Genomic DNA, 27,405 nt, shown 5'->3' with positions numbered 1-27,405 from the left:
ATTACAGATTGTGTCAGTTCGTTGTGTATAGGCCTACTACAACATGTCAGATATATTGTTAGACGTCATCAAAACACCAGGTCCTGAAATAAACGTGACCCTCTGCTTTGTAATTTGTAATCAAAATGTGACTGCTTACTATACCTGCCGCTCGTGTCAGCGACCGCTACTTGTATAATAAGGACTATATATATATATAAAGAATGATACGTACCACGCGGAAACATAACCCTCGGCTGTTGTGACTTGGAATATATTCAAAGGTAGGTGTTGTGCCAGTTTATATTAATAACTTAAACTTAGAGCTTTCTGATTTATGGCAGGGGCTGGGGGCAAATGCACCCCCGCCCCCCCCCCCAAAAAAAAATTAATAATAATAATAAAAAAAAAAATAAAAAAAAAAATAATAATAATAATTAAATAATAATAATAATAAATAAATAAATAATAATAAGCAAAAAAAATATTGAAATATTCGGGTAAAATGAGCTTGCCTGAAACCTTTTCACCATGTATTTCCATCATTCTACCCACAATATTAATTGTAACCCGTGTAAACATGCGTAGTGGTTCGTTTGCAACACTATACAGCTGTTTGGCAGTAATGCCAATATACATGTATAAATGTTATTCAGATTGAGGCATTTTCGTTTAAATCGGGCGAAAAAAAGTCTGCCCCCTACAAAAATGCGAGCCCGTATGTATGCCTATGTAAATATAGTACGGTACGTTTTGACCAAACTAGGGGTACGTTTTATGAAGCCAGTGCAGCCGTACTGCATATGCGCGGTCGGTTTAGGATCGATCCCCGCCAGTGGCCCCATTGGGTTATTTCTCATTCCAGTCAGTGCTCCACAACTGGTGTAACAAAGGCCGTGGTGTGTACTTTCCTGTCTGTGGGATGGTGCATATAAAATATCCCTTGTTGCAGCACAAAAATACACATCGGCTGTTGGAAAAGAAGGAAGCCAGGGTTCGACCTTGGCGGTAGCCCGGTGTATTTTGGCTACCGATTTCTCACTCGGACTACCAGTTGTCTAGCCCCGGTAGTCCGCCGGGCTACCAAATGTTTTGACATGTCCAGTTACTCCACAATCAGCAACACGTTTAAGTCATCTACTAGATTTTATAACCTGGTAGCCCGGTGGGTTACCACTAAAAACACTTAAGGTAAAGGACTGGAAGGAAATGTTTTATTTAACGACGCACTCAACACATTTTATTTACGGTTATATGGCGTCGAACATATGGTTAAGGACCACACAGATATTGAGAGAGGAAACCCGCTGTCACCACTTCATGGGCTACTCTTTTCGATTAGAAGCATGGTTTTTTTTATATGCACCATCCCACAGACATGATATCACATACCACAGCCTTTGATATACTAGTCGTGGTACACTGGCTGGAGCGAGAAATAGCCCAATGGGTCCACCGAAGGGGATCGATCCCAGACCGATCGCACATCAAGCGAATGCTTTACCACTGGGCTACGTCCCCCCCCCCCCCCCCCCCCGGCTATTGGGTGTCACAAAAGGTAATGATATAAACATAGTATTTATATATTTATGTAAAACAACAGTGTAAGTAGATGTGAGGAAAAGTAGGCCTATAATACAATACATAAATTTTTCAAGGTAAGTATATTTTAAAACCTTGTATATAAATCAAAGTGTTTCAAAAACTTCAAAATTAATTCTGGGTGGAATTTAAAAGATTCCAAAACATTTCTGTTGCCAAATATATCATTTCTCGACGGCTTCAGATGATCACCACTAGCGTAGCCAGGATTTAATATTCGGTGAGCAACCCGTATTGGAGGGAGGAAGGGGGAAACCAACACTATGATTTTTTTTTAAATTTAATACAGTAAACCAAAAAAACGTTTGACTGGGGAGCATGGATCCAATCCCCCCCCCCCCCCCCCCCACCTCTCGCTACGCCACTGGATAAAATTCCACCACAATGTGGCGCACAGTCGGTATACATGCATGGGCGTACATAGGATTTTGAAAAGGGGGGTTCCAATACATAAGATTTTGAAAAGGGGGGTTCCAAAATAGATTGCAGAGATATTGGGCATATATTTCTATGTTGAGTAAATATAATAATGTCAGATATATTAAATTATTAAAAAAAAGCGATTTCGGGGGGGGGGGGTCGATCGAACACCCTCCCCCCCCCCCCCATGTACGCCCATAACATGGAGGAGGGTCTTTTATAATAAATGAATGCGTCAAATATGTATGGCCGATACGGGTACAGCACAAGACTACTTTATCCTTCCTGCACCGCCTGTAAGATGACTGCCACTCGCCCAGGACTTGCTTGACAGAACGAAGCTTGTTCGCGACCGCACCGTCATTTTGCCAAGTCGAAAAGATATAATTGATAGTTAAAATCACTGTAGGGGTCACCGACACCGACATGGAACAAATTCAAAGTAGACTTGGCAGCAAAGTAACATAGCTGGGTACCCAACAAAATATGTAATCTTTATGAAAAGGCACACTTTTGTATAGACCACGCAAAGCTTGGAGCATGGTAGGGGCGGCACAGTATAAAAAAAAAATAGTGGTATGACTTGAGCTTGCCTGACTCTCCTTTCAAATACACTTGTGAAGAGCATTTTCAGAGATACAACAAATATAACACGAAAATAAAAAAGTGGTACGGCCATGATCATGGCCGCCCCTGCATGGTGTATCAAAGGTCTCTCTTAAGATTTTTACTAATTATGTCAGAATTACCAATGTTTGACATCAAATAGCTGTTGGTTAATAAATCAATGTGCTCTAGTAGTGTCGGTAAACAAAACAAGCTTGAACTTTAGTACGTTTTGTTTTGAGTACTTTTAGACAGATCCCACTCAACTGAGGAGTTCCCATTTGTCACGTGATCATTATATATCACGTGATTGGGCAAGTCCTTGTAAAACGGAAATAGTCTTCAGTTTACTTCCTGTCCACATTTAATCATTCCTAGTTATAAACAAAAGAAAGTAAATCGAAACAGCAAGTTGAATCACAAAGTGTGGTAAGTTACGTGGCCGTTTAGTAATATTGTTAATATCATATGTTGTAGCAAAGCTACGCAACACTTCATTTGGTTGGTCTATTTGGATGAGTTACACTGGATAACACCAGGCACATGGGGGGGGTAGCCCGAGTACTCTGACTGTAAGAGAGCTAGACGGACATTTGGACAGTTATACGCTCTCATTACAGTCAGAGACCAACCTATGTATTTTTTTGGCAATTCCTGACAACCAAAAAGTTGCCAAAGATTCCCGCTGTACAGTGCTGTCCGGTGTATCGGCGCACCTAAGCTTTCAAGGACCATTTTCTATGTGAACATTGTAAAATATTTAATAAAATGCGTCTCTCACCAATGAAGAAGTGCATAATCTGAAATACACTACAAACTGTTTTATGTCTGTAGTAAATAAACATTTTAAAATGGTGCATAAATATTGGCACCCCCTTGTATCCAAAACGATTTGCATGTCCGGTGATTCGGCGCAGTAGATGTAGATCGTTGACCCCGCTGTTTATAAATCGCCCATGACCTCACCTTTAGCACATAAACGCTACACTATTGTCCCAGAATTATTTTAGTACTTTTTTGTTTTGTCTTGTTAAAAATATTACTATGAAAATGAACGATCACATATGACCCATCTCATGATCAGTTTCGGAATTGTTTTCTTGAGTGGCACAGTACTGCAGATGCATACATGTTCATTGTCATGCATGGCTAAGATGCCTACATGGATTTTATTTTTCTCGGGTAGATTGTGCACACACGTGGATCTTATTTCGCTTTTATTTTTTGTGACAATTGTGAACTGGAATGACTGTCAATTAAGGTGTAAAATTTTCGTTTTGTTTGCATTTGCCTGTGTTTTCTTTTTCGGTTTAAATAAAAAAATAACCGAACAAAAATAATTACATTTATACTGTTTACTATAATTTTTAAAATGCGGGAAAGGTGTTTTTAGACTGGTTTTAACATTCTTAATATCAATAAGGATGACCTACTTCGCGTTTATAAACACGAAAACAGGTGAATTATTTATTTTGAAATTATTATATAATTATTGATAATTCTAAAAAAAAATATTTAATTGCACCCTTAACAATAAATATGTTGATACTTGATTAACCATTGAAAAAGGAATTGAACTTTAATTCGTTAAAAACTCCGACAACATGACAACTTCCTAAGTATACTCAAGCAAAATACCAAGTGCGCCGATACACCGGACACGGTTGTAATACCACACCAATCCTATGTTTGACGTCAAATACCTTTACATCGATAATTTTCGAGTTAACTGATAAAAAAAATTCTACATATTAATCACTAATACACATACTACAGAAATAAATCCGACAGCACCCACATTCAGCTACGCTTCGTGACACTCCGTTGCCATAATTACAAAGCTCGGCGATCTATTTCAAGACGTAGATCACGTGATCGCCCACTGGGCGATTCCGCCTTGTGCAGCAGTTACAGGGGCCGTCTCATACCAAGCGACGTTACAACATGGATTAGTTTCGTTTTGTGTTTCTGCGATGGAATGTGCATGCTGTAAAGAACGTTTCAAGGATAAAAGTGGATGGTTGCGTAGAACAGGAATTTGTACACAATTCAAAGGTGGGGCCCAGTGCTGCACAGACATTAAGTGATGTTTTTGATGTAACTGTCACTCCCGAAAAAGAATTATTCGTCTGTCTCCAATGTAGTTTGACGATTCGTTCCTTGGACACAAAAAAAAACACAATTGTCAACTGTGGAGATAAAATTTAGAAAAGCCAGGCTCATACATAGCCACCCCAAGTGCCCGACAAACACCAAAGCGACAGAGAGTGGTACACACGCCAAGCAGGCATACCAGTCGTAGATCAAAGACTTTTTCACCTGGAGAAAAGGTGAATATAATATTGTTTCTGTGTGTGTGTGTTACTTTTACGAGTTTTAGATTAGTGTAACTTCATTGTAACGTCGCTTGGTATGAGATGGCCCCTGTAACTGCTGCACAAGGCGGAATCACCCAGTGGGCGATCACGTGATCTACGTCTCGAAATAGATCGTGGAGCTTTGTAATTATGACGACGGAGTGTCACGAAGCGTAGCTGAATGTGGGTGCTGTCGGATTTCTTTCTGTAGTATGTGTATTAGTGATTAGTATGTGGATTTTTTTTTATCAGTTAACTCGAAAATTATCGATGTAAAGGTATTTTACGTCAAACATAGGATTGGTGTGGTATTAGAGTGGGAATCTTTGCTAACTTTTTGGTTGTCAGGAATTGCCAAAAAAATACATAGGTTGGTCTCTGACTGTAATGAGAGCGTATAACTGTCCAAATGTCAGTCTAGCTCTCTTACAGTCAGAGTACTCAGGCTAGGGGGCTGGGGTGATGGTGAAGCCTGAAGGGATAGTCTGAACGGACATATAAAGTTAAAAGTGTAAAAAGTATTGACTTAATGTGTGCCCTGCATTAGTGATGGGGACAACATACACCCCTTATTGCCCATAGTTGTTTTGTGCAGGTACCTGAGTAGGGTTGGTCATTGGTGCAGAAATGCAGGGGGCTGGGAGCCTATTTCACAAAACATTATAAGTTTACGTCTGCCACTAGCAGTTATATCAGGCTTACATTTACAAGTGTTTGGCATCTATTTCATGAAGAAATTTACATCATTACAGAAAATGGAACATTTTAAGTACAAAAGAAAATGAAATATTTGTATACTTTTAACTATATTTGTTTTGTGAAATTGGGCCCTGATCTTTTACCAGAAGTATTGTTAGTTTAATAGAACTCGAAAACTATCGTGGAGTAATCAATAGTCGTGCACGTCACACTTTTTCAAAAGCTCGCAAGCACACAAGAACCAGTGACATCACCTTATCAACAAATGAAAAACCAACACTTCTTGGTCCGCTATCAGAATGCATGTATGTTTAAAATGAAAAATATTTTGATACGTGATTTACATCATTTGTTTTTTCATCAATGAAAAGTCTGTTTTCTCCGATACCAAATACAATGGTCCAGAGATGAACATGTAACAAGAATGGAGTGCACAACTTAACCAACTATTCGTTCCATTTTATGTAGTATACATGCATACATTAGGTTCTATTTAAAAACTTGCTTTGGCAGATGAATTCGGCAGTAGATAATACCAGGCACAGAATACAGCACTGGAATAAGTAGTTCAGTAAATAATAATTATTTTACTGCTTTTCAGTTACAGGTATTCAGGAGTACAAAAATGGAAAATGTTTTACTAGCCTGCCGGACCAAAACCAACTAAAATTTACTGGCCCACATGAAATTTTACTTGTTCGTCAGCCTATAGAACAATATATTATTGTTTAACTTTTGAAATATTGTGATAAACACAAAGTATTTCACATTTCTTTCATATAGATTACAAAATTCTAGTGACACCTGCAAGTATTTTTAAACAGGATGCAGTACATGTATTGTTAAATGTATGTCGTCATCACTCAGAACCATTTGGAAAATTGGCATGGCTTATGTACATTCGATGGAGGGGGGGCGGGGGAATTACTGTCAGTTAAAAAAAGACTGATCGCCCATCAGACTAGTAGTTTGCATTTTTTAACTCATCCGTCAAAAGTTTTTACTCACACTTAGCGAGCAGACGAGTACTCTTTGTGCACGCCTATTGATTACTCCAGGATACTTATAATACTTTTTAAAGTGGAGCATTTAAAAACAAAGCCGTGCAATGTCGACCACTGACGTGACAACGTATGTATGTACTTGTTTTGGGAGCATGTGTTTTTTTTTATGAATAATAAATGTGTAAATGCAATAATTTACTGGTATTTATACATTTTAAATTTAACAACGAAAGATTTGGATTTTTTAACACTTGTTTTATTTTTTTTCAATTTTAAAACATCTAATACTAAGTGCCATGTTTTGCTACTGACAAATCAGGGCTTCAAGAATTTGTATAAAATCCACTAGCCATGGGATCAGTGATTTAAAAAATTTACTAGTCACGATTAAAAATTCACAAGCCCTACTTTACTTTAAAGTTAATACAATTTTACTAAATAATAGTAATAATCAGATATGTCACCCAAAGAGGGAGATAGAGCTTAAAACACTAACGTTGGGGTTTGGGGTGGGAGCAGGATATACATATTTACAAAATAGACAGCTGTAACATTTGACAAATGTTTTTCACTAGCTGTCTGGCATGGCAATAGTAGTTATTTACTAGCCCAATGTTGAATATCACAAGCCATGGGAGTGGGACTACCATAATCTAGAAGCCCTGCAAATTAATGTGTATATTATAGTATAATTATATATCAGCAAGTGATGTGTGGTGTCATTAATTTTAGTGAAAAAAAAATGCATTAATTGATTGAGCCCTTGTTTTTGTTTGTTTTCTTGCATTATAATTTATATACATGTAGATATGGAGTTAATTATTGTTTACACTTATCTGCTTCTGAATTTTGGTTACTATATATAAATGAATACACAGATTACGTGTATGTTTAAAGAATTCATAATAAATTATGACTCTGTTTACAGCCCACTGTTAAAGTGCTCACTAGATGCACGGTCAGTTTGGGGTCAATCCCCGTCAGTGTCTATACAACATAAATTTTGTTCAGAACCTTAACAGAATGGAATGGCATGAAATACATTACTTTCATATATATACTGGTATATAACCTGAATATATATATATATATATATATATATATATATATATTATATATATATACTTGTGGAAAAAAGTTCCTGTGCACCAAATAATTGCATATAGAGTATAATTTACTTGAAATCTGGTCATAAAAAATTCAGTAAATAAATGTGTAACCACTTCCTTCCATATCCCAGCAGTGCCCAGTCAATTGCACGAGCTATTCATGCTTTGTGATCATAAGTTGCATTACTAGCATTCTTGGTCACATGCTCATTTTTGACGTCATTTTTCTTATCATTGAACTCTAAAACTATTGTATGGATTCTCATCACTCAGAAAAATACTTTTGTTGGTATCTGATCGTCGTCACAGTGTGATGCCACGCCTCCAAGAAAATTAACTTCTTCAAAAGATGGGCATGATTGCAGTTAGAATGGCACAAACGTTGTTGAAGTCATTTTGGTGTTTATCAGAACACTATGCAGTGTCTGCAGAGATGTTCTCGACAGTTTAGGAATACTAGGGATCTTCCATGTTTAGTGAGTCAACACGTGACGTTACGTTAACCAATCGTCAATATCAAGTGGGTACACATGTGGAATCATTTGGAAATGACAAGTTTAACATCCCAATACATCCCTGTGTTAGGGCCAATCAGTGGAAGAACTTTACGCAACCGATTAGGTGATTACAAGGTACGACCATGACATGATGTCAATACGTTGTTCTGTTATATCGTCACCGACGGCGCACCAAGCATTGTGTAGACCGTATTTCAGGTTCAGAAGACAGGAGGGGATCACTGTACTTTTGACAGATAAATAGTACATCTATGTAAAACACAATATTTAAAAATTTTATAAATATACGTCTCACTGAAATTTTAATGATGCACAGGAACTTTTTATTCCATGAGTATATATACACCCACATACACACACACACACACACATATTTTTTTAAGGATGCTTTTTTTCACAAGCTACACCAAGGATGCTTTGATATCTGCTATTTTAATATGCCATTTGTCTTGTCTTATAGCTAGGATGTGTAAAAATAAATGTTTAACAGGAAGGATGTCTACATATTCATCACACATCTGTATTTTTAACAGGTTTCCTTGGTGACTCATCATCGGTCACAGTATTTTTGTATGTACAGTGGAGCCTGCCTAAACTTAGGCCTCAACATTTGCATATTGGTATTATCCAGCCAGGGTTGGCATTTTCGTCACCATTATACAATTTTTATTTTATTTTATTTATTTAAAACACACTCAGCACATTTTATTTATGGTTATATGGAAGGAAGGAAGGAAATATTTTATTTAACTACGGACTCAACACATTTTCTTTACAGTTATATGGCGTCAGGTATTTGGTTAAGGACCACACATATTGAGAGAGAAAACCCGCTGTCGCCACTTCATGGCCTACTCTTTTCGATTAGCAGCAAGGGATCTTTTATATGCACCATCCCACAGACAGGATAGTACGTACCATGGCCTTTGTTACACCAGTTGTGAAGCGCATTATACAAGTACATTCTTGTTGCAAATACATGTATGTCAAGATTCAGGTTAATCATTGTGAAATGTCCCAAAGAAAAACCTATATTACACTAATAAACATTAATAAGAATTAATTAAATATAGCATTTGTTATTAAATGTAAAACAATACTAAACATATATGTTTACTATGAGCACATGTTATATACAAAATGACTACAATTTAACTGTAGACCATGAAAAGTTTCATAATCGTAACAGATGATATAAAATTTGAAGTGAATTTGCTGTTCATGTTGTGTGTGTATGCATGTACATTGTACATGTATATGAGCTCTATTTTGTTCGTTTTGTGTTAGAGTAATCAGATATATATGATTATCTTATTTGGCATATTAGGCTGTAGGTTAGTAAGTTGTTTTAACAGTAATAGACTGTTTTATGTATAAAATTAGTGTGTGTATATATAGTGGTTCAATTAAAGTTACCATTTTGTAACGTTTTAACAATCCGTGAGTACTTGACAGGCAGTACACACCTCTTTAAGAATACAGTTGATAACAATCAAGCATTACAAAATATATTCTTAATAGACCTCTTTCACATTCCACTGCGCATGTGCCCGTTGCGGGGTAACTCAAGGAAGCAGACCGCGAACTCACGCGAGATCTCACAAAAATAGACCTGTGGACAAGTTGGGGGGCATAGACAATGGGAGGCCACACAACAGGAATGTGAATATCTCCATGATTAATTATTCTATCAGTAGGGAACCTGAAAATTCTGTCGACATCCAACAAGACTTAATTGGAGACATTTATGAATTATTGTTTATCACGAAAAATAAAAATTATTTGGTTGTTAACACCCAACAAACCATCGGTTCGGATTCGTATGCAATAAATATCGGATATGGGCTGAAATAATATTAATGTGTGTGCGCGCATGTATGTATGCAGATATTTATTGTATTTAACATGATTTAAATATTTATAAAGCATTATACAGATAAATACATTCAGGATTCTTGTCGGGATTTCTTTTCACCAAGTTATTTTAAAATTTTGTTCAGTATTTGGAATAAAATTAAATGATACATATCAAATTTGAGCTATGGTATATAAAACATTAGAATCAGGCCCATAGGAACGATATCTGGAGTTGGGTGGCAGGGGAGGGTGCACAATCTGTAATGGAGGGACACAGTCTAGTTGGTGGTGGAGGGGGGGAGGCAAAAGCCATATTTTAAACTGGGTTTATAAAAGTGGGGCTACATGTATAGTCCCCCCTCCGACTTCTCGGTTGCTACCGACCTGAGAATGGTCAGAAATGTAACTCTATTGCATATACAGCTATTTAAATTCGAAGCAAGATTATTTAACCTAAGAAAGATGTAAGTTTTATTTATAACAGATTAGACTAGCCGACAGCTTGATAATATAGCTACAAACTCAGGATGGTCTCTTTATTATAAACTCATGAGGGTTTATTATGCGCAGTCATAAGGTACTTCGTTTGAATGTTTGGAGCAAACATATTAAGTACCATGTCAGACGATCCCCCCACACAGGATTGAGAGTTCCGCTCAAATGAAGAAAAAAAAATATGGATTTTACATATAAAAGTCCTTGTCCCCAAATGACCGGAATAAGTTAGCAAGAATGTCTGTTTGAGGTTCCATTTGCTGAAGGTTCGATCCTCCTCAGTGGGCCTGTTTGATTATTTCCCGTACCAACAAATGATCTATCAAAGGACATCGTGTATGCTATCCTGTTTGTGGGATGTGGGAAGTATGCCATGTATCATTTATTATAAATACATTGGTACGACTGAAAACAAACAGTTTCTTGCCGTGGCTCTGTGATCAGGCCATTTTACATGCATACCACAACTTAATGCAACGTATATTCGCAACAAAAGTTTGTGTATTATTCTCGAGTGTAATTGGCGTCATCTCATTGTTTGGCAAGGGGTTCTATATATATATGATGAGTTCCGTTTACATGAAATTTTGACACACACACCCTGCTGATCATGCTGGCTACAGACCTGCATGTCTCGGATGATGGACAATCAACAAAAGTAAACAGGCCAAGTCTGAATTTAAGCCAAAATAATTAAAACTGAATGAAAAAGAAGAAATAGGGCCTAATAAATAAATAAATAGTTTTAAAACTTTGTAAATACTATATATTTCATATGAAGTTGTTGTATATGGTTAATATAACTGATGGTGAAGTGAAAATAAAGAAAGAATCAAACAAACAAAGAAAATAAATTGAATAATAAATAAATACATGTAAATAAATTTTTTTAAATTGTAACATTTGTAAATACCAGATATTTCAAATGAAGTTGTATGTGACTGATATAAGTGATAGTGAAAAGTAAATAAAAGAAAAAAATAAATAAAATAAATAAATGAATAAAATAAGATAAATAAAATAATAAATAAAGTCACGGCGCCACACACACACACACACACACACACACACACACACACACACAAAACATATATGAGCCGTTACATGGGAAAACCTACAAAAGTTTGTCATATTTTTTTGTAAATACCAGGTAATAACCTTACTAAATCTCAGGTATTTGGCCTCTATCTTAATTATATCTTGTAAAAATACAGCATTAATGACATCACGTTTTTAAAATCAAAGGAGACGGCATAAAAATGAAATTTCAACGTTATTAACATACTCTAGGTTACTTCCCCGCCCAGTTTCAATGAAATCAATCGATTTGGAATCGGTACTTTTTTCATTTTATTTTAACCCAGTATTTTAAGTTATATATTCCAATTATTATTTGTTTGTTTTTAGGCGATATATTCAGATTTAATTTTTGAAATAGTGGTGTTGATTGTAGTCCGCAGAACAGGTACAGGTAGGCCTAACTGAGTGGTAGATCCATGCAACCTGATATGATCCTAATTTGATGTTTGGTCTAACTTATGAATATTGTATATAACTTCTGGAAAAGTTGCTGAACTTCATGTTATGTATAAATTATAATCATGTACGTTATAAAAACGTTTGATACTTGCATACCATATCGATATATAGGACTTCTCCCTATGCTTGTAAATGTGTATCAAAGTACTGATGGTATCACTAATGATCTCGACCAATGTTCTCAGGTACAAAATACAAAATAGTAACCAAACACTATTGTACATACAGATATATGTTTACTTCAAACTGATCTTCATGTAAAGAAGAAGATGTCATCTTCTAAATTCTTGAAAACAAACAACGCAAACAGCATGCCAACTTTTACTTTCGCGTTTACATGTGATGTCAAACTGAGCCGTGTTTACTCGGTTTCTGGCGTCATGCTAAGTTGTAGGTTTTCGCGTGTGACGGCTCATATATGTTTTAAAACTTAGTAAATATCAGATATTATTTTATGTGAAGTTGTATATGTATCTGATATAAATGATAGTGAAAATAAAATAAAATAATAAATAAAATAAATAAATCAATAATTTGTGGATAGACATGTAACATTGATTAGTAGTTGTACAACTCTCTTTTTTTTAATGAAATGATAAGGGAAAAATAGAGCTGTGATAAAGGTCTACATGTATGTGAGTTAGGGGTTTTTTTTAGGGGGAAGGGGAGGAATATTTTATTGAATTTTAAATACTGATACATGTGGAGAATTAAACATCACTGGAAATCTGCATGAATATTTAACTATAATTCTAATTGTTAAATGTAGCAAACACATTCCACTAAAGTTAATTTTATTGTATGAATCTTTTTAATTTTGCGTTGTTAAAATACCCTTGACAGGCGGCTCCAGAGACTTCGTCTAAGTTAATGTTTCACTGCTTTTGGTCTTAAACCATTCCGATGTAAACTTTAGTAGACCGTTTTTCACAGCCATTTTACCATCTTATACGAAATATGTACGTCAGTCGCTAGAGATTCACAGCTCCTACGAAGCTACTCCCGATGCTTATGACAACTGTCGATCATGCCCCCCCCCCCCCAATTTGTATATAGCCTCGATACTGTCCAATCCAGCAAGGGTTGGTACTCTTCGCACACATGCACAATGGAAATGTGAAAGAGGTCTATTACTGTGGCAATGGAATGTGTTGAAATAGACAGTGGAAACATCGACTCTTCACATTGACTTTGTCTTTCTAGTCTGTCGACATTGTGGCAGTATTCAGGCCTGAAAAAGTAAAAACAAATTCAGGGAATGTGCTATCCTATCAGGGAATGTGCTGAGATAAAATTTACATTCCCTCCCATGAGTTTATATGAAATGGCATGGATGGATTTGTTTGATCTACATCATGTTAATAATAAAATTGAAAAAAAGTAATAAACTGAATTTTTTGGGGGGAAAGCTCTTCTGGGTTTTTTTGGTCTGAGACTAAACTTTACAAAGTAAAGAGGCAACATTTAGGTTAATGTATTACCTTTCCAATGTCAGGTTTGCATTAAAGTTTCATATTTAGTCATTTAAATCCATTGCTCACAAAATACATGTAAAAGGCCAAGATTATTTATTCGTAAAACTTGGTTTGTAGTTACATCCATGGATGTTCATCACTGCAGTGCACTGTAAACGTTTTATTTAATTGCGCAGAGTTTTTGTTTAAGTACAGTGTGTGGTCGGGTATCTGAAAACTTACAATGTTTTGTTTTAGGCCTAATTCAGATGGTGGTCAACTTTATTTTCACCAGTCCTCATTTTTACACTATATTTAATCAACAGATTCATTTTTTTCTTGCCAAAAATCCATACAGTTTCTGGAATGGAAAAGTTAGTTTATTCAGAGTTTTAAAACTTTGAATACATGTACATAGGGAAACATTTGGGACCGAAAAATGTAGCAAGTTTAAAGGGATAGACCCTAGTTTTTAAACACTACAGCATATTTTTCACTATTAGAGCCATTTGTCATCACTGAAATCAAACATTACTTATATTTTATTGTTTAGATTATCCATTTCCGTACAACCGAAGTGTTTCTGGTCATCCTGTTGTTTCTAATACCAAAAAATGCATTTTTCATATTTTTAAAAATGCATGTGCATCGATCGATCTGAGAAGTAGCAGTTATTGATTCAAGTTCTAGTATATTTTTAAAGGATATTTTCTGGTTTTAACGTCACAGACTCTTTTTTTTTTACTCTGTTGTAACATTATTCAAGTGTGTTAAAGGTTTGTAGATTAACTAAACTTAGTGTTAATTTTTACAAGTTGAAACTAGGGTCTGCGTCTTTAAATATAATCATGTTTTAATAATCTCCAGTTTTAGTTTATAGGCAGGATCCACTGTATACATATATCTTTTATTTCACTTGTCACTCAGTGTCAGTCTGGTATCCAAGAGTCATCATAGTAGACCTATTTAAAGGCATATTGTCACAGACCACTGACCTATTTAATGGTCTAACAAAGTATTACCATGCTGTTGTGAGCTCATCTACCCTCTCACTGACTGTTCACTACTATAGCTTTAAACTCCACAGGGCTTCTAGAATATTTTTTAATCCACTAGCCATGGGATCAGTGATTAAAAAAACTTGCTAGCTACATTTAAAAATTCACTATAGCCCTACTTTACTTTAATGCAGTTTTACTAAATAATAGTAATAATCAGATGTCGCCTAAAGAGAGAGGTAGAGCTTACAAACACTAACATTGGGGGGGGGGGGGGGGGTCAGGATATTTATATTTACTAAATAGACTTAACTGCAACATTTGACAAAACAAATTCACTAGCCATCGGGCATGGCAGTAGTAGTTATTTACTAGCCCAACACTGAATATCACTAGCCATGGGAGTGGGGCTACCATAATCTAGAAGCCCTGAACTACATGTATTCACTGAAATGCAGTGGATACTTTATGTCTAAGTGAATGTTTTATGTAGCACTGTTTATTTAAAATTAATCTTTTACAGGGTTTTATCACTATAACATGAATTCAAGTGATAAGTATGTGTTCTCGCCATCGGGCATGGCAGTAGTAGTTATTTACTAGCCCAACACTGAATATCACTAGCCATGGGAGTGGGGCTACCATAATCTAGAAGCCCTGGACTACATGTATTCACTGAAATGCAGTGGATACTTTATTATGGCTAAGTGAATGTTTTATGTAGCACTGTTTATTTAAAATTAATCTTTTACAGGGTTTTATCACTATAACATGAATTCAAGTGATAAGTATGTGTTCTCGCTATTTGTATATTAGTATGTTCTGTATTGAATGAATACATCTTTAAAAAGCATTTTGCCGTAGTTATTAAAAAAATCCTAATATCTGTATATATATTTTTAGTTGTTATAATATTAAAGGGACATTCTTGAGTTTGCTGCATTGTAAGATGTTTCCAAAAAATAAAATATTTCTACGATTAAATTTACATATTAAATATATTTTCTTCTTTAGAATAGCATTATCTGTATATTTAATGTGTTTCTGGTCGTCTTACTATTTGTAAGAAGCACAAACTGGATTTTGTCTTCAAATAATTTCATACGTACGAAAAAATATATTTTAGGAAATAAAATGAAATTTGACCTAGTACAAATATTAGAACGATCAGAAACACATTTAATATACAGCCACTGATATATTATGCAGAAAAATATATTTGATATATAATTACAGTCGTTAACAAGTCCATGTTAGTCGATAACATCTTAAAAATTGCAGCAAACTCAGGAATGTCCCTTTAACTTAATATTTGAATTTGGAACAATTATGTAAAAAAGAAAACCAAACCCAAATAATCTATCAGTTGTGTTTGGGAGGTTCCCAGGTATGTTTTGAGTTTAAAGGGTGGGACGTAGCCCACTGGTAAACCAGTTGCTTGATGCACGGTCGGTCTGGGATCAATCCCCATCGTTGGACCCATCGGGCTATTTCTCGTCACAGCCAGTGCACCACGATTGGTATCTCTAAGGCTGTGGTATATTCTATCCTGTCTGTGTGGGATGGTGCCTATAAAAGATCCCTTGCAACTAATGGAAAAATTTAAATGTAGAGGGTTTCCTCTGGTGACTATGAGTCAGAATTACCAAATGTTTCACATCCAATAGCCGATGATTGATTAATCAGTGTGCTCTAGTGGTGTCGTTAAACAAAATAAACTTAAACAAACTTTTTTGATCTGTGTTTGAGTACACAGGATGTGTGACATGTCCTAGGATTAATCCTATAACATGGATGAACCTATTAATTATGGGCTTTTCCCATTCCAATCAGTACCCGAAGCTGGTGTATGAAATGCCATGGTATTTGCTATCCTGTGTGGAACAGTGCCTAAAACGATTGTTAGGAGTCACTGAGTGATCTCTGTGTTGGCACTGTTTGTCCCTGTCTAAGACAAATGTATACGTACAATGTACAGATACATGTATGTCCTGCACATGATTCCATCAAATATTCCGGGGCAGGACGTAGCCCAGTGGTAAAGCACTCGATTGATGCACAGCCAGTTTGGGATCAACCCCAGTTGGTGGGCCATTCGGCTATTTTTGTCGTTCCAGCCAGTGCACCACGACTGGTATATCAGAGGCTGTTGTATGTGCTATCCTGTCTATGGGATGGTGCATATAAAAGATCCCTTGCTGCTAATCGAAAAGAATAGCCCATGAAGTGGCAACTGTGTTTCCTCTCAGTATCTGTGTGGTCCTTAACCATATGTCTGATGCCATATAACTGTAAATAAGCATCGTTAAATAAAACTGTGCATCAAGAGCACTTTACCACTGGGCTACTTCTTAGTCCACATGTAGCAATCCATCAAACTTTAAATTCTGACAGACAGGACAACACATACATGTAGCATGGTCTGAGATCGTCTGTAATATACCATTCACCATGCATCATTTGAGAATGTGGGGAAATCTGGTAGATACAATGTACATGCTCTACCAGTTTTATGCAGACATGTTCTAAATTCAAATATTTGCATACTCTATAGTAGTTTATGATTAACATATTGTCTATGTACATGACGGTGTATATAATATAAAATGCATTTTGTTGAAATAATAAAGAGTAATCTTTTAGCTGAGCATGTGTATGACCTTTGTATGATTATGATATGTCTTTTACCCTGCAAGAACTTAACTGCATGGGCACCTTTAATGGCTAATCTGTTTCCAGGAAGAATCTACAGTGCATGATGTCAACACCTTTTATGACTTTGTATAAACCAGATTCGATTTTCAGTCTCCAAAATGCTGTTACATGCCTATATTATATATATACATGTATTTACCTTCAAAACAGTACATTATTTCCATAAAACATGGATGACAGTATATTAAATAACAAAGCATTTAATTATCATCAATTAAGAAAAGTATCAAACAAGGATTAATGACAGTTGATTTCATTTTGAAAATTGATTAGTAAATTGTATTTAACACTTCAGAATTATATATTAATGATCTCTAAACCTTGAGTAGTGGATCACAATGTGATACTGAATACAATGTTCATTGTGCAATCATGTTAATGGTATCATTGATTATGTTACTTATGCATATACTGGTTACTGTGTTTGATAATATGGTACGAGGAGAGTACAGGCTACATGTAGCTGCATTCTTTCTGTCTCCTCTGATACCGATTGGTCTTGATACCTGGCAGTTACTGTGATGACCATCCTCATAGCTCTCTCCTCATCCTTTATTATGTGTCTGGCTTTTTCAATAATGATTTTTGCATTTATCATAGTTTGACACCTAAGGAGCCGATGTATTTTTCGTGCTGGGGTGTTATTAAACATTCATTCATTTATTCATTGTTCAATATTCATATCACTTTCCAAGAAAATAGTCTCTCTACGCAAGGAATTGCTTAAATTAAATTTATATATGACAGCTAGTGTATATACAAGCTTACGTTTAATATGACTATTATTTGGAATTACTTATATATATGTAAGTAAAATTCAGAGTATTATTATTAGCCTTTGTCACTCCATTACGATATCATATGGTCTGTAAAAGATGTGTTCTGTAATCATTCATTTCACTTAAGATTCAAACATTCATTTCACTTAAGATTCAAACATTCATTTCACTTAAGATAGCGTGTTTAAGATTCAAACACGCTATCCTGGGCACACACCTCAGCTATCTGGGCTGTCTGTCCAGGACAGTGGGTTAGTTGTTAGTCAGAGAGAAGAGAGTGGTCTTACACCTACCCACTGAGTCGTTAAAAACTCGCTCTGGGTGCGAGCCGGTACTGGGCTGCGAACCCTGTACCTACCAGCCTTACATCTGATGGCTTAACCACGACGCCACCGAGGCCGGTGTTCTGCAATCAGTTATATTAGAATCCAGTGAATATTACATCTTGTCTGTAAGGTACGTTTTTGTCTGCTTGGTACGTGTATGGCCTTGGAGTTTTGAATGCAGTGTAATCTTTAAATTGATGTCGCAGTTGGAGGCTGCAGCTGTGGATAAGAAAACATAATCTCGGGACTTGCTCCTGAACATGCAAATAATCCTTACATCAACAGCACATCAGCTTGCTGTGAAGCAGCTTTCACTGGAGATAGAATCAGAATAACTCATCTCAAATTATGGCTTTCTTTTGACTGCTATAAATAATAGCACTGATAACAGTAAAACCTGAATATTTAGATCTCACAGCTAAATGTACATACTTACATAATTACAGAGATTTTAACAGTCAGAGTACTTTGCATTACAACGTGTTGGTTTTTCTTTTAATGGTTGCCTTATAAAGTAAGTTATAATAGTAAATGAAAAGTTGTTTCAAAATGTGGGTCAGCATTTGTTGAGGTTTCATTGTAGAGTTCACTATCACCTTTGAGAAATTGTTAGTTTAAAAAAAAAAAAAAAAAAATGAAGTCTGATAAACTACAGGTATGTTACATGTTAACTTGAGAAGAAATTTTTTGTGTACATGTACAACAGAAAAGTGTATAATTTTACATATGTGATACTATAAAAGATTTAAAAGCATAAAATGACTATGTTACCTGTATGTGGTATACATGAAGAAATCAAGTGGTTATATTCAAACAAGTAAGTACGCACAGTGTATATAGTGCTATACATGTACATGTATGTGGTATACATGAAGAGATCAAGTGGTTATATTCAAACAAGTAAATACGCACAGTGTATATAGTACTATACATGTACATGTATGTGTTATACATGTACATGAAGAAATCAAGTGGTTATATTCAAACAAGTACGCACAGTGTATATAGTACTATACATGTACATGTATGTGGTATACATGAAGAGATCAAGTGGTTATATTCAAACAAGTAAGTACGCACAGTGTATATAGTGCTATACATGTACATGTATGTGGTATACATGAAGAGATCAAGTGGTTATATTCAAACAAGTAAGTACGCACAGTGTATATAGTGCTATACATGTACATGTATGTGGTATACATGAAGAGATCAAGTGGTTATATTCAAACAAGTAAGTACGCACAGTGTATATAGTGCTATACATGTACATGTATGTGGTATACATGAAGAGATCAAGTGGTTATATTCAAACAAGTAAGTACGCACAGTGTATATAGTGCTATACATGTACATGTATGTGGTATACATGAAGAGATCAAGTGGTTATATTCAAACAAGTAAGTACGCACAGTGTATATAGTACTATACATGTACATGTATGTGGTATACATGAAGAGATCAAGTGGTTATATTCAAACAAGTAAGTACGCACAGTGTATATAGTACTATACATGTACATGTATGTGGTATACATGAAGAGATCAAGTGGTTATATTCAAACAAGTAAGTACGCACAGTGTATATAGTACTATACATGTACATGTATGTGGTATACATGAAGAGATCAAGTGGTTATATTCAAACAAGTAAGTACGCACAGTGTATATAGTACTATACATGTACATGTATGTGGTATACATGAAGAGATCAAGTGGTTATATTCAAACAAGTAAGTACGCACAGTGTATATAGTACTATACATGTACATGTATGTGGTATACATGAAGAGATCAAGTGGTTATATTCAAACAAGTAAGTACGCACAGTGTATATCGTACTATACATGTACATGTATGTGTTATACATGAAGAGATCAAGTGGTTATATTCAAACAAGTAAGTACGCACAGTGTATATCGTACTATACATGTACATGTATGTGGTATACATGAAGAGATCAAGTGGTTATATTCAAACAAGTAAGTACGCACAGTGTATATAGTACTATACATGTACATGTATGTGGTATACATGAAGAGATCAAGTGGTTATATTCAAACAAGTAAGTACGCACAGTGTATATCGTACTATACATGTACATGTATGTGTTATACATGAAGAGATCAAGTGGTTATATTCAAACAAGTAAGTACGCACAGTATATATAGTACTATACATGTACATGTATGCTTAGTGATTAGTGATTTCCATAGAAATTTGGCAAGGCATGGTGGACCAAACACTTTTGGGACATTTTCACTATTTTCGAGGCACTTGTTTTTCATTAAAAATACACAAAAATTAATTGAAATAAACATTAATGTAATTTATGTGCTTGCTATAATAAATGAATGGCAAAAGATATAAAAGGCATATTTTATTAATTAATAATACCTTTTTGGGTGTTTTATATAAAGGAAATTTTAGAATTAATTAGTGAAAAAGGCTTGTTTAATCTCAGGCCAGCATGGTGCTGATTGAGGCAAGATGGTGCTAGACTACTGAGGCATCGTGCCACACCATGCTAAAACAAGCTAGGGAAAACACTAGTGATCAAGTCATTAATAGCACATTTTTGCATCAGATCACCTTTCAATATTCATATTATGATCATGTTCAGCAAATTGTTATGCAACGTTAACTGAACATTACTTTAATTTGTATGTCAAGGTCAGATACCTTAATTTTTCAAATTTTGAAATATTTACTTCTACAGTGGTTTGACATTAGTTTTGTCATCTCCATTGCTTCAATATGTAAAATATAATTTTAGGCACAGAGAAAAATAAATGATATAGCTCAATTGTGTTGACTTAAATAAAATTCATCTATGCCAATAATATTTTTAAACCTCTATATTTATTAACAAAATGAATCCATTCAATTTCCATGCTTGTATGTCATTCTGAACAAGTTAGCTTGTTACTATTTTGGCTTTAATGTTTATGAAGTTGACGTAAAAGTTCCTGGTTTATATAAAAGTGTAACATTTCCATGTCTAGTCAACTTTCACGTAACCTTGCTAAGTTACGGAATTTCACCATTTAGTTTAAATACTCTTACATTAAAATTGTTACAAACTGACATACATTGTGTAAATGTTCCTATACGTGTATATTATGTTGTGTTATTTTGTGGTATATTGTGTGTGTAACACATTTGTAAATATTTATAAAACCCAATTCAATGTCATGTTGAAAACTATTTTAATAGGTAGTGTGTGTGTGTGTGCATATGTGTGTGTGTGTGTGTGTGTGCACGTGCGCATGCATGCATGAACAAACATCTATTTTAAAATGATGTAATATTTTTTAAATATGTGTTTTATTTGTTTCTTTCAGAGTGGCCAATATGGCCACAGGGCTGCCAAACTATAAAGTGATTTTGTGTGGAGAATACGGGGTTGGCAAGAGCTCTATTTTCCGCAGATTCATGAATAATACTTTTGTCAATCAAACGGGAAAGAAGTCAACAATTGGCCTTGACCAGAGTTCTCGGGTTTATGTAATTGGAGGCACAGAGGTCAAGGTATGTATATAGTTCTGTTAGGAATATGTTCTGGCCATAACACATTTCAGATGCTGTGTAATTTTATTGGAACCGAAATACTGGTTTCCAGTTATTTGTTTAATTTGAAAGAAAGAAATGTTTTATTCAACACATTTTATTTACGGTTATATGGTGTCAGACATATGGTTAAGGACCACACAGATTTTGAGAGGAAACCCACTGTCGCCACTACATGAGCTACTCTTTCCGATTAGCAGCAAGGGATCTTTTATTTGCGCTTCCCACAGGCAGGATAGCACAAATCATGGTCTTTGTTGAACCAGTTATGGATCACTGGTCGGTGCAAGTGGTTTACACCTACCCATTGAGCACTCACTCAGGGTTTGGAGTCAGTATCTGGATTAAAAATCCCATGCCTCGACTGGGATCCGAACCCATTACCTACCAGCCTGTAGACCGATGGCCTAACCACGACGCCACCGAGGCCGGTTTGTTTAATTTGAACAATAGAATATTATGGGTTGACAGTTAAGGTTACATGTAGTTTCAGTGTTAGAATTATAGGATATTAAACAAGCTTCCATTTCATATCATGTTTATGTCCCGAAGGAAATAATTTTCAATTATCACAAGCTTTAGCGAGTGATAATACAAATTATTTCACTCAGGACATAACATTATACGAAATGGTAGAAAGTTTAATATCCTATTTATTACCCATAATTTATATTAATTTATATCACTCAACTTGTTTGGTTGAGTTCCTGTAAGGTTGTAGTTTGCCAGTCGATGATGTCATTGTGCGAGGTCGAAATGTTACGTCCCACTTGGCGTTCTAGTGGGACGTATCACTTTGATATACAAAGATTTTTTTAACCATGTGGTAATAAAGATTCTGGCATATTTTATATATACAATAGCCACTATATTTTTGTGCAGGGGTGTCATTAAACATTCATTCATTTATGCATTCATTACATACGTACACAAATACATGTAAATACACCATGTAAAATATGTGTACAAATTATGACTAATACTATTAGGTTCGAGATCAGGTTAGGCCAACTATACCATCTGCAGCATTGCTTTTAAAAACAGTATGTAACAAATGTTATTATAATGATACAAATGTTACATCATAAAAGTGCATTTTCAGCTTGTCTAATGCAGTGAGTGGATTTAGTAATGTGATGCTAGTAACCTGCTTGTTCCTCAGATATATGCAAGTGATTTTAGGACTTTGCTTGTAGATGGACTTCGATTTCATTTTATATTACATGTAGTTGACTGGGGTTTTTTTTCTTCTAATTTGTATCCAGTGCCCTGCAGTTGGAACAGTTCATGTGAGTTACTAGTAGTTCACTGAAGGTTTACAGTTCACTTAAGCTGGTTCTCTGAAGGTTTACAGTTCATTTGAGTTCTTTTAAGGTTTACAGTTCATTTGAGTTATTTCAAGGTTTACAGTGCACTTGAGTTAGTTCTTTGAAAGTTTTACAGTTCGCTTGAGTTCTTTAAAGGTTTACAGTTCACTTGAGTTAGTTTTCAGAAGGTTTACAGTTCACTTGAGTTACATGTGTAGTTCTCGGAAGATTTACAGTTCACTTGAGCTAGTTCTTGGAAGGTTTACAGTTCACTTGAGCTAGTTCTTGGAAGGTTTACAGTTCACTTGAGTTAGTTCTCGGAAGGTTTACAGTTCACTTTACTTAGTTCTCGGAAGGTTTACAGTTCACTATAGTTAGTTTTCGGAAGGTTTATAGTTCATTTGAGCTAGTTCTCTGAAGCTTTACAGTTTATTTGAGTTGGTTCTCTGAAGGTTTACAGTTCACTTGAGTTAGTTCTCAGAATGTTTACAGTTCACTTGAGCTAGTTCTCTGAAGGTTTACAGTTCATTTGAAGGTTTATAGTTCACTCGACTTCTTTAAAGGTTTACAGTTCACTTGAGTTAGTCCTAGGAAGCTTTACAATTCACTTGAGTTAGTTCTCGGAAGGTTTACAGTTCATTTTGAGTTGCTTCTCTGAAGGTTCACCTGACTGTGTCATTGTTTATTTTCCAGCTGACATTATGGGACACTGGTGGGATGGAGAGAATGAGCTTCATTGGTTCCAGCTACTACCGTGGTGCCCACGCTGCCCTACTCTGCTACAACTACAACAACAGAGAGACGTTTACAATACTGTCCCAGTACATCCTCGACATTGTGATGAATGCTGAGGGAGCTAAGATATTTCTGTGTGGCAACATGATCGAGTCGACAGGGGACCACGATCCGGTGACGGAGGCCGATCTCGACAGCTTCATGGGTGAGTGTGCGGACGTGCTGTCGGGCGTGTACAGGGTATCGTGCCGGGACAACGTTGGCGTGGACGACATGTTTGAAGACATGACCAGGGTGTTGCACGATGATGCCGTCAGCCGCATGACGCTGAGAAGAGACTTTGTGATCCGGCCCGGGGAAACACCTGAGGTAGAGCCTTCAAAGAAGAGGTGTTGTTGATGTTCATCGGGCAGTAGACGGAGACATTTTAGCTTCTTTTATTTAGGGATCAGGGGCCTAATATGATATACTGGCAGATAACACCCGAGGTAGAGCCTTCAAAGAAGAAGTGTTGTTGATGTTCATCGGGCAGTGGAGAGACATTTTAGCTTCTTTTATTTAGGGATCAGGGGCCTAATATTATATACTGGCAGATAACACCCGAGGTAGAGCCTTCAAAGAAGAAGTGTTGTTGATGTTCATCGGGCAGTGGAGAGACATTTTAGCTTCTGTTATTTAGGGATCAGGGGCCTAATTCACAAAGCAGGGTTTCTGCCAGAGGGTAAAACGGGTATGGCGCCATACCTAAATTTGTTTGTAGATTTAATTTTTATAAGTTGTCCTTTTGACAAAATTATTGACTCTTATCATTACTGTATGATTTTCTTAACCCTAACCCTAAACCTAACCTATTTTCTTTCTGGGGGAGGCCCCCAATACCCCCTATCGACTGCAGTTGCATATAGCGCCATACCCAAAAATTATCTTAAGCTCTCTTAGGCAACATTGTAACATCCTTTCAAGTCTTTTTTTACCTGCATTAAGAGATTGCAAAGTTGTGAGAGTTTAGTTAATTAGGTTCCAGGCATTTAACAAACAAACACTATGACCGGATGAAAAATAAAGCATTGATGAGGCGAATAAGCCGTATAATTGGTATAAATTTATTATAGGTTATGTGTATTTGCCCATCAATTTTATAAGTAAATTATTCTTTTATTCAAAACTCCCCTACCCCCACCCATCTTTCTACAAGATGTCGGGTTTTTTAAATACATCTTTTCAGCCCAATTCCTTTTTTGGGGTATGCTTGTAAAAATGGGCAACATGTGTGATCTTTAAAATGTCTCAGTTGGAATATATACATTTTGTAGTGTACTGGGATTATTGTTATGTTAAGCTTTAACTAACGACTGGATTGTGCCAGACATTTTTATAATAGTGGGATTTTGTATGTACCTTTTAGAAGTATTTCAAATAGACCATACATTTTAGTCAGAAATCTCTACATGTATGTTGTTAAAGGACAAAGTATCTTTTATGAAGGAGATTCAGATTGTAACAATCCAATGCTGAATGCCAATCAACTTACAGTGCCACAGTTAAAGCGACATACCCTAGTTTTTAATAATGCACGTTTGTCTAAGAAGTAACGGTTAATGAGACGAGCTCTAGTTATTTTTGACAGTATTTCCCTGTTTAAACATCACATACTTTAGCTTCTCTCTGTTATAACCAAATGTGTGTTGCAGGTTTGTAGATTAACTAAACTTTGTGTCTATTTTTACGAGCTGAAACTAGGGTCTGTGCCATTAATGGATGGCTCAGTGATCTACGAATATAATTGTTAATTCATACAGCTAGGTTTCCCAAAACCCCACACTTGTATGTGTTAAATATAATCTGTATGCAGACCACTAACAACTAACCGCAAAGGCCATTTCAGATGTATCACTTGGTGAAGGCAGGAAGCACAACTTTTGGTATACCCACCTAACCAGGTACCCATAAAATAAACTTATTTAAACCAAGGAAGCATGGAGAAAGCCTTACTACAGAAAACTAATTGGGCATAAAATAATAATTTGAGTACCTTCCCCTTGTGATCATTTGTGTAACAGCCCTAACTGCGTAACCCACTGTCCTAGACTGTCTACACAGCGTGTTTGAACATTAATTGGCTTTAAGTACAAAGATAAATAATATGGATAAAAATCCAGAGTATATGCATACATGTAGGTAAACAGTGTGGATAAATAGGCAATCTGTCATTGTGTACTTGCGTATTCAATCTGCACTTTATATATCTCGTGAATGAACAGGCACTTGTTCGGGCTGTCATGTTACAGGTACGCAGTGTAATATCAAGGATATTGTATAGGGGAGGTTGTATATTTATAATGATGCAGTTACCATAAATACTTGATTACAAGAGGGTGGGGTGTTTTTGTTGTTTTTTACATGTGTTTAGATGTATTGTTGCCAAGGGTGCTACATGTATTTTCAGAATCTTCCAGGGTTCTAGGATCTTAAATGTGCTTGTCCCAGAGGCAAATGTGTGTGTTAAAGAGACAAGTAATTTTGAACTGGTCTCTTGTATAAGGCAGCAAAACATCCATGTGATATACTTAAAACATCCAACATATCACAGTATAATGTATAACTGATCATTTTGTAAGTTTACTGTGGTTTTCAGTTGACTTCTCCAATCCAGGTCTTCTACAATTTTTATAAAAATCCACTAGCCATGGGATCAATGAGTTCAAATTCACTAGCCCTTCTTTAAGTAAATACAATTTTACTAATCATCAGATACATCACCTAAAGACGAGAATGAAGCTTAAAACCCTTTGATTTAGTGGGGAGGGGGCAGGATATTCACATTTACAAAACTGACTTACATGCAGCATTTGACAACTTTGTTTTTCACTAACCATCGGGCATGGAGCTAGTAGTTCTTTACTAGCCCAACATTGACTATCACTAGCCATGTGAGTGGGGCTACCATAATCTAGAAGTCCTGCAGTCGGACAAGTTCTTAGAACAGTTTACTTGTCCTACACCCAAAACTACTTGACTCGGAAAAACAGACAAACCATATAGCGTACATTTTGGTACATGTAGAGCCCTGGCATGGTTCATCTTGTTATTCTTCAAAACCAGGATGATTTTGAAAAGGCTGGCAGTGATCAAATATATGTGGTAATTTCTTTAGTAATAATTTTCAACCAGCCTGTACATACCGTAATACATGTGTGCCATACAAAGCATCATATTGATGTTGGCTAATTTTAAAGGGACATTCCTGAGTTTGCTGCAATGTTTAAGATGTTGTCAACTAACAGAGACTTTTTGATGACTGTAATTACATATCAAATATATTTTTCTGCATAAAATA

General features: G+C 35.8%; 1 protein-coding gene across 2 annotated transcripts; it reads left to right on the top strand.

The window, feature by feature from the left end:
• The first annotated feature begins 5 nt into the window (after window positions 1-5).
• LOC121388984 (ras-related protein Rab-35-like) lies at window positions 6-27,405 on the top strand. Of its 2 annotated transcripts, none has more exons than XM_041520551.1 (3): window positions 6-263; window positions 21,801-21,987; window positions 24,027-27,405. In XM_041520551.1, the coding sequence occupies exons 2-3, from the start codon at window positions 21,811-21,813 to the stop codon at window positions 24,465-24,467; spliced, it is 618 nt and encodes a 205-aa protein (XP_041376485.1). In that variant the 5' UTR covers window positions 6-263; window positions 21,801-21,810; the 3' UTR covers window positions 24,468-27,405. The 2 variants fall into 2 exon arrangements, with proteins under 2 accessions (XP_041376485.1, XP_041376484.1); XM_041520550.1 differs by lacking the exon at window positions 6-263 and adding an exon at window positions 2,948-3,036.

Source organism: Gigantopelta aegis, chromosome 14, assembly GCF_016097555.1.
Source record: "Gigantopelta aegis isolate Gae_Host chromosome 14, Gae_host_genome, whole genome shotgun sequence".
Taxonomy (NCBI): Eukaryota; Metazoa; Mollusca; class Gastropoda; order Neomphalida; family Peltospiridae; genus Gigantopelta; species Gigantopelta aegis.
Note: the sequence above shows the minus strand (reverse complement) of the source record. Positions and strands in the feature narration are given on the sequence as shown.

Coding starts and splice junctions, on each gene's coding strand:
- LOC121388984 (XM_041520551.1), top strand. CDS start 21,811: ATGGCCACAGGGCTGCCAAACTATAAAGTGATTTTGTGTGGAGAATAC. Junction 21,988..24,026: donor TTGGAGGCACAGAGGTCAAG/GTATGTATATAG, acceptor TTTATTTTCCAG/CTGACATTATGGGACACTGG.